The following is an 8,210-nucleotide window of genomic DNA, read 5'->3' on the forward strand; positions in this document are numbered from 1 at the left end:
TACAACAAAGTATATATATATATATATATATATATATTCTTTTTCAGATTCTTTTCCATTATAGGTTATTATAAGATATTGAATATAGTTCCCTGTGCCACATGGTAGGTCCTTGTTGTTTATCTATTTTATATATAGTAGTGTGAATCTATTAATCCCAATCTCCTAATTTATCCCTCCCCGCCCTTCCTTTTTAGTAACCATAAGTTTGTTTTCTATGTCTGTAAGTCTATTTCTGTTTTGGAAATAAGTTCATTTTAGATTCCACATATAAGTGATATTATATGCTATTTATATTTCTCTGTCTGACTTACTGCATTATTTCATTCTTTTTATGGCTGAGTAATATTCCACTGTGTATATTTACCACATCTTCTTTATCTATTCATCTGTCAATGGACATTTAGGTTGCTTCCATGTCTTGGCTATTGTAAATAGAGCTTCAATGAACACTGGGGTGCCTGTATCTTTTCAAATTAGAGTTTTTGTCTTTTCCGAATCTGTGCCCAGGAATGGGATTGCTGGATCATATGGTAAGTCTATTTTTAGTTTTTTAAGGAACCTCCATACTGCTTCCATAGTGACTGCACCAATTTACATTCCCATCAACAGTGTAGGAGGGTTCCCTTTAAGAGAGCAGTTCCTGACCTACTTCACAGGACTAGGTCCAGGACAGTGTTCTGCTTCTCTCCTCATAAAACATAAGAATAATTCAAACTGCAGAACACTGCTGACCCACTCATTGGTTTGAAGATCCTTAGTAGGGTTCTGTGGGCCTGTCAGCAGGCATTCATTTGAGCACACACATCCTCTCTCTCTCTCTTTCTCTCTCTCTCTCTCTCTCTCTCTCTCTCTCTCTCTCATGCACACACTCATACCCTTAGTAATATAGAAGGCCACTCTTCTTCCCATCACAGCTAATCAAGTCAGCCTCCAAAGGATGGCAACTTGGTGAAACTCTAAAAACACTTAAAACAATACTGATGGAAGACAAACTCAGGTATTGGAAAAGAGAACAACATTGAAAGAAGAGAAATAGTAACCCAAAGAGCTACTGTTTTACGTTTATATGCTGGGAGCTGATCAGAAAGTTGGAAACACCTCCAGTATACATGATTTTTTAAAAAAATCCTTAAAAACCAAAGAACAATTTTTCTCAAATCCCTGATTAATTAACTACATTTCAAATAATAAAACAATTTTCTGTGGGTATATGTATATGTTTAATGATATACGTTTGTGTATGTATATATTTCAGTAAACTATATAAAAGACATACTTAGGAAGTAATTGCCTGGACCACTCCAATCACTGGTCTCCCCACTTCCAACTTCCCACCTACCCATTCTGCCCATTCTCTATCCTCCATCCACTGGGTTCTCTTTTTGAAATGCAAATCTGACGGATATTCAGTGTTTAAAAGCCTTCAATGGCTTCTCCTTACTTTAGGATAAATTCAAAATCCTAACTGTGTCTCACAAAGCCCTCCACCGCCTGGCTGCTGCCTCTCACCCTCCCCTGCTCTCCATACTCTGGCCTTAAAGACTTATTTTATTCCTTCACCCTCTTCCTGAACGCTCTCCCCCAGGGACATCTGTGCATGCTGCTGGCACCATCAGAAATGGTCTCCCTCATCTTCTTTACCTGGTTACGAGTATAATCTTTTCATAGATAGATAGAGATGTACCTGTGTGTATTTTGTAATAAAACTTAAAAAAACACATTCTAAAAAAATTATTTTTTTAACATTTTAAAGTTTTTAATCTAACATTTTAGTTATTTTATTTTACTTTTTGGCCATGCTGTGCGGCTTGTGGAATCTTAATTCCCGACCAGGGATTGAACCAGTGCCCACTGCAGTGGAAGCGTGGAGCCCTAACCATTAGACCGCCAGGGAATTCCCTAAAATAAACTCTTAAAAATAATAAAAGTAAATAAAACAGGCTCTTTAAACTAGTACAGTACTTATGAAACAGCCTATTCTTTGTCTATGACTCTCAAAAATGTCCGAAATCCATTATAAGTGATAATATGAATGTTTAACTTCATTGCCCCCAAATTTTAACAATAATAACAGTAACAGTTTTTTAAATGCTTTATACATGTGAACACATTTCTTTCTCCCTAAACCTCTATGAGGTAAGTACTGTTATTGGGATTGTCACCATTACAGATGGGTCAACTAACCCACACAAAAGTCAAATAACTTGTACAAAGTCACAGAGCTAGTAAGTGAGCAGAGTTCAGCATCAGAGTACGTCGTCTTTACCACTACACTATGCCATCTGAAATACAGCTCAAAAAATGCAAATCTATAACACTATGAAGTATAATTTAAAGGGAAGAGTTATGGTTGCTCCATAGGCTCTAGAATGTTCTTGGCCACAACACCGATTACACACATCCTAATTTTGGTTCCTGTGGTAGGCAAAATAATCCCCCCCCCCCCCCGGCAAGGTGTCCACATCCTAATTCCAGGAACCTATAAATATGTTACCTTACATGGTAAATAGGAAATAAGGTTGTAGTTGGAATTAAAGTCGCTAACCAGCTGATCTTGAGATGAGTAGATTATTCTGGATTACCCAGGTGGGCCTGATGTAATTTTAAGGGTCCTTATAAGTGGAAGAGGGAGGCAGAAGAGAGAGAACCAGAGATATGGCAGCCTGGCATCGCTGGCTTTGCATCTGGAGGAATGGGGCCATGGCTGGCCTCTAGAAGCTGGAAAACACACAGAAACAGATTCTCCCCTAGACCCTCCAGAAGGAACACTGCCCTTCCCATACCTCGATTTTAGCCCAGTGAGACCTATTTCACACTTCTGACCTCTAGAAATTTAAGATAATAAATTTGTGCGGCATTAAATTTATCGTAATTTGTTACTGTGACAATAGGAAACTAATATAGTTGGGCTTTTTTTCCCTGAGTTCTAACCTCAGTAACACCTTCCAAGAAAGTAGTGCTCAGTTTTAAGTTTTCTTTTTCTTTTTTTGCCAAAGAAAGCACTTGACCCAGATTCTGACTCACCCTCATCTTCCTCGAAACGTCAATCTGGGAGGGCTTCCCTGGTGGCACAGTGGTTAAGAATCCGCCTGCCAGTGCAGGGGGCAGGGGTTCGAGCCCTGGTCCGGGAAAATCCCACATGCCACAGAGCAACTAAGCCCGTGCGACACAACTACTAAGCCTGCACTCTAAAGCCCACGAGCCACAACTACTGAGCCCACGTGCCACAACTACTGAAGCCTGCGTGCGTAGAGGCCGTGCTCCGCAACAAGAGAAGCCACCGCAGTGAAAAGCCCGCGCGCCGCAACGAGGAGTAGCCCCTGCTGGCTGCAACCAGAGAAAGCCCACGCGCAGCAACGAAGACCCATCTAAAAATAAAATAAAAAAATTTATTTTTAAAAAAACATCAATCTGGCAATACAGGTAGCCTGTAGTATCGGCTCAGCAGTGGTGTCACTACATTGTTATGGGATGTAAAGAAATGTTATTTTAAACAATGGCTTTTACAGATTTCTGCTGGTCTGACTTTAACAAACACAGTGGCTCTTGCCTCTATGGTCTAATACATCTTCTCCACCAAATAGGCCCACTGGAGGAAGAGAGTGTGATAGAAACCATGGGCAGAGCAAATGTGTGTAAATACACATGGGCTTCTCTCATTGAACTGCTCATGTGGAGGGGTAAATGAGTGTCCTCAGCCATAGGGAACTCACTGTTCTCTTTATGCTGATATTTTTGCTTTTGACATCTTCCTTTTTAATGTCATGTCTGTTACTGTCTTAAAATGATTATCAGGTCTACCAGCAAGCACAATTTGACCTTTGCATTCATCTTGACTATGTCAAGATGGAACCAGTTCTCTTCAGCTAGTTGATTATGATGCTTTGCTCTTGACAATGTTGACAGAGGGCAGAATTTTCCTGGCACCGGTTTCCTGGAGTGCTGTTTTGGGTCAATTCCATCATAGAGGCAGAACCTTGTAATTTTGCAGAAGATCCAAACCTCTCTCTGCCTCCACGGTCCTTGTCAGTTGATGAGAGATTACAAACTCAGGCCAAGTTGCCTGGCTTGGGTTCCAGTCTAGATCTGAGGACAAGCTGCCACCAGATGTGTATTGCCAAGAACAGCACACTGCTCTCATTCACATTCAACTCCTTTTCTGACATCTCACCTACGTAGAATAAGTTAGGGCTTCATGATTTATAATACAATCATTAACTCTATCCATACATTTCTTCCACCCACTCCACCTTATCCCCTTCCCCTTCGACAGGTGTATATTTACCCGTACTATTAACCAAGCACTTTGCTCAGCACTGGACATACAGTAGTGAGCAAACATCAAGAAATTTCTTCCCACATGGAGCTTCTATTTTAGTGGGAAAGAAAAATATAATTCAACTAAACACACAAATAAATGTCCATCTATCAACAGGTACACTGAAATCATAATTTAAGTAACAACAACAAAAAGCAATCCTCCTGACTACCAAAAAGAAACAACGAATATTGACAGATAGAAGTAAAAGCAAAGAATGGGAATGAGCATAATATTATACATATTAGGATTGAGACAAAAGAGTGGTACAGTCGTATTTGGGATGAATATCAAGAAGATGAGTATATAATTAGAGCATAAGGAATCCACTGTCTTTTCTTGAATGAAGATGATAAAAAGAGTTACGTGTTCAGAAAAATGAGAGTGAAGGCCAGCTATCTATGCAACAAAGTCTCTGATCTTCAAATCCCAGTGCCACCTCTTTCCAGCCTAGATAAGTGAGCCCAGACAAGTAACTTAGCTTTCCTGAGCCTTAGGGTCCCCACCTGTAAGTTGAAGATATGTTCTATCTCATGCATTTGTTGAGAACTTAAAAAGAGAAAACATACAGGAAAGTCCTAGGAACAGTGTGATACATAGGTAAGCCTTCAGTACAGTTTTTGGATCTGAACGTGAAACCTGGGTGGATAAATCAAAAATAGGACGGTGGGGTGAAACTTAGCCTCGAAGAACATTCTTGTTTTTTCAACAACTCCCTAAAAGCAATGAATGTACCTAGTGCCCAGATCTTGGTTTCTAATACCATTCTCCAATCAAAGGAACCAGGGCTCCTTGGAGCAGTGGCTGATTCTGGAACTGGAGCAGAAAATATACAGGATCAGCCTGGAGCATTTTGTGGGACCAGAAAATAAGGAAGTGCCAAAAACAAACAAACAAATACACATATATTCACAATGATGGGGGGATGTCAAAGGGACACAGGAACCAATGTTAAGAACTCCCAATGGCCAAAGCTGACAATCTAAAATAAATAAAATAGTATTGGACTGTTATCCAAAGTGCAAAATAAATATTGATGAGCTTATACTGACATAAAAAAAATAGATGAATGAATGGAGTGGGGGGAGAGACATCTCTCAAGCAGAGAAATTCCAAGTAATTTATGGAGCGACTCCACTCTCAAGGAGGTGGAGTATAACTCTTCTTCCTTAAGTGTGGGTTGTACATAGTGATTTCCTTCCAAAAAATACAGTATGGAAAGTGGGGGGGAAGGTAACCCATGGAGATACCTGGCATACACTACCCGACCAGGTGATAAAGGTTAACATCAACAGTGATAAGTCATGGTCACAGTATGTACCCTTGATATGATGTGATGAAAATGATACTTCACCTTGGAGATCGCCCTCCAAAAAAACCATAAACCCAGTCTAGTCATGAGAAAAATATCAGAGAAATACCAATTGAGGGACATTCTACAAAATATTTTGCCAATACGCCTCAAACCTGCCAAGGTAATAACAAAACAAGGGAAGTCTGAGAAACTGTCACAGCTAAGAGGAGCCTAAGGATACATACTGGATTACTAAATGTACTGTGGTATCCTGGATGGGATCCTGGAGCAGAAAAGAACATCAGGGAAGAATGAAGGAAATCTGAAAAAAGTATGGACTTCAGTTAATAATAATGTATCAGTATTGGTTCCTTAATTGTGACAAATGTATCACACTAATGTAAAATATTAATAATAGGGGAAAGTGGGTGTGGTGTATATGGGAACTCTCTATACCATCTTTGTAATTTTTCTTTAAGTCTAAACTGTTATAAAATTTAAAAAAATTTTAAAAAGCAAATAAAACATTCTTGCAATACCAGACCTTTTGGCATCCCAGGAACAATACAGAAAAGATCCCTGCACACTTCCAAATTAATCCCCTGTAGGAGTCAGGGTTAGGAGGGCCAAAGTGTTAGCTTTACCCAAAGCTTGAAAAAGCGCTTATTCTGCCTATTCATCTAAGCCTGTGTTTGCCTCTGGGTTATTCTTGGCTACAGTTTCAAACTTAGGGTGTATTGTTTCTATTTTGATTACTGTGTAGGAATAACAGAGTAAAATAATTTTCTCTGTTTTTAATTAGTGATAATTCTACACTAAAGTCAGTCCTTTTTATTTCAAATTTAAGACTGTCAGTGAAATACATAACTTTTCCAGTAGTTTTGTTACAATTCCTCCAGTCTGACTCTTTGTTGCCTTTCGGCATTAGTGATTTTTTTGTCTGTGTGTTCAACATGATACCAATTGATATGTCAAAATTGCGTAATGGTTTTTATTGTGAAGCCTTGACTTCTTGGTTTGATTTCCTATAATATAGGTCAGCACATGCCCCCTTCACTGAGACAACTTGCACCTTCTTTCCCCACTCAGGGACAAAAACTCACACCACGTTGAGCTGAGCAATACTCAGGCAATGAGAGCTCGAGAAAGAGTCATTGTTTTATGCTATTAGACACGCAACCTGCAGGTTATTTTAAGTATTATATTACCAGAACTTGAATAGCAACAACAATAATGCATTCTATTAAAAATAAATAAAAGGAAAGTAAAAAGAAAAAAAAGGAAAAACGAAAGAAAAAGGAAAACTTCGTTTCTTAAGTGTGCTAAAGATCTATTGTAATCTCCTCCATTTTTTTCTAAAAAGTTAACGCGAGAAAAACAAAATAATAGGAAACATTCCCAGGATTTTAAATCTTATGAGCCCAGAATCCGTGAAAATCCTGTTTAGAACCATCCCGTGAAGTTGGCTTTGGGACGTCTCCCGCTACTGCATCAGAGCTTCTGTATCTTTCTAACAATCCCGTTGACGTACCCTGAGGACACAGCAGCTGGCTGGAGCGCCCAGACCAGACTCCTCTAACTGAATGTAGATGTGCAGGTGGAGAGGATACAAGTAATTCTGGCTCAGCAGCCAGGAATTCCCTCCCACCACGCGTCCCAAAAGTGCACTGCACATTAGCAGCACAACTGGGACCCTCAAAAGCCATGACAATTCTAATAGTGCCCCCTGCTCTAGTGCTAAGCGTGTGGCCGGCGCCTGCCTCCGAGTGATGCCATCTTGGGATCTTAGCATCTTCTAAGGAGTTAGTGAGTTTTGCATTCTATTCACGTTTCCGTGTCTTTGAAAACTCAACCCAACTTTGCAAGATGAGAACCTGCTGGTGTGGACCCTTAACTTTCTCTGACTAGAACTGACAAAATCAAATGCGATTTACACTAAACTGAAGACCTCCGGCCCCCCGCCGCAGACGGCACCCCCGAATTCTGGGCTCGCTGCGTGTCAAGTCAGCTGCCCCGCGGCAGACCTTCCGTCCGGGACCCCAGAGAAAGCCCTCCGCCAGCGCCGAGCGTAGTAGGGGCTGGAGGTTTGGGGGAGCTGGTCTCAGCAGGAGTGGGTGGGAGGGTGGCGGTACCCCAGCAACTTACAGTCCAGGGCGACCACCAGGTAGCGCAGCAGCAACAGGAGGAGGCGGTGGCGGCTCCTCCTCGCCATCTTCGCGGGGTCGGGAGCTGCCGACTCCTCGGAAGCCGAGGGTCCCGGCGGCGGGAGCGCGGAAGCGCGGGAGGCAGCCCGGGGGGGCACTGAACTTCTCGGGGCGAGAGCAGAGACACTCTTGCAGGGGAGGGGAGGGGCGGGGCCTGATGGCATGTCAGTTTCCCCCTTCCAGGGGCGTCTTCTTAACCGGCTGCCTAGAGGCGGGTCTGGCCTAACCGGGGACCTGGGGGCGTCTGGACAGTTCTTTTTTTTTCTGGGGGGGGCGTGTGGGGAGGTTGGGACGGGGCGGGCCAAGGAAGCCGGACGAGGTGTCGGCTGGGTCCTAATGAGGGGGCCGGAGGAGGCGACGGGCGGAAGGGAAGCCCTGGCGGGGCGGGCGG

General features: G+C 42.1%; 1 protein-coding gene across 2 annotated transcripts in view; it reads right to left on the reverse strand.

The window, feature by feature from the left end:
• The window catches only part of JAM2 (junctional adhesion molecule 2), a gene marked incomplete at both ends in the record, with an annotated part of 64,699 nt that extends 56,716 nt beyond the window's left edge, over window positions 1-7,983 (reverse strand). The window contains one exon of one of the 2 annotated variants that reach the window (XM_082840195.1): window positions 7,761-7,983. In XM_082840195.1, coding sequence (XP_082696321.1) covers window positions 7,761-7,983 — 223 coding nt within the window. The remainder of the gene's footprint in view (window positions 1-7,760) is intronic. The other variant, XM_082840196.1, reaches the window with a different exon arrangement.
• Between the last annotated feature and the right edge of the window lie 227 nt (window positions 7,984-8,210).

This window comes from Leucopleurus acutus, assembly GCF_964270905.1.
Source record: "Leucopleurus acutus genome assembly, chromosome: 5".
NCBI lineage: Eukaryota > Metazoa > Chordata > Mammalia > Artiodactyla > Delphinidae > Leucopleurus > Leucopleurus acutus.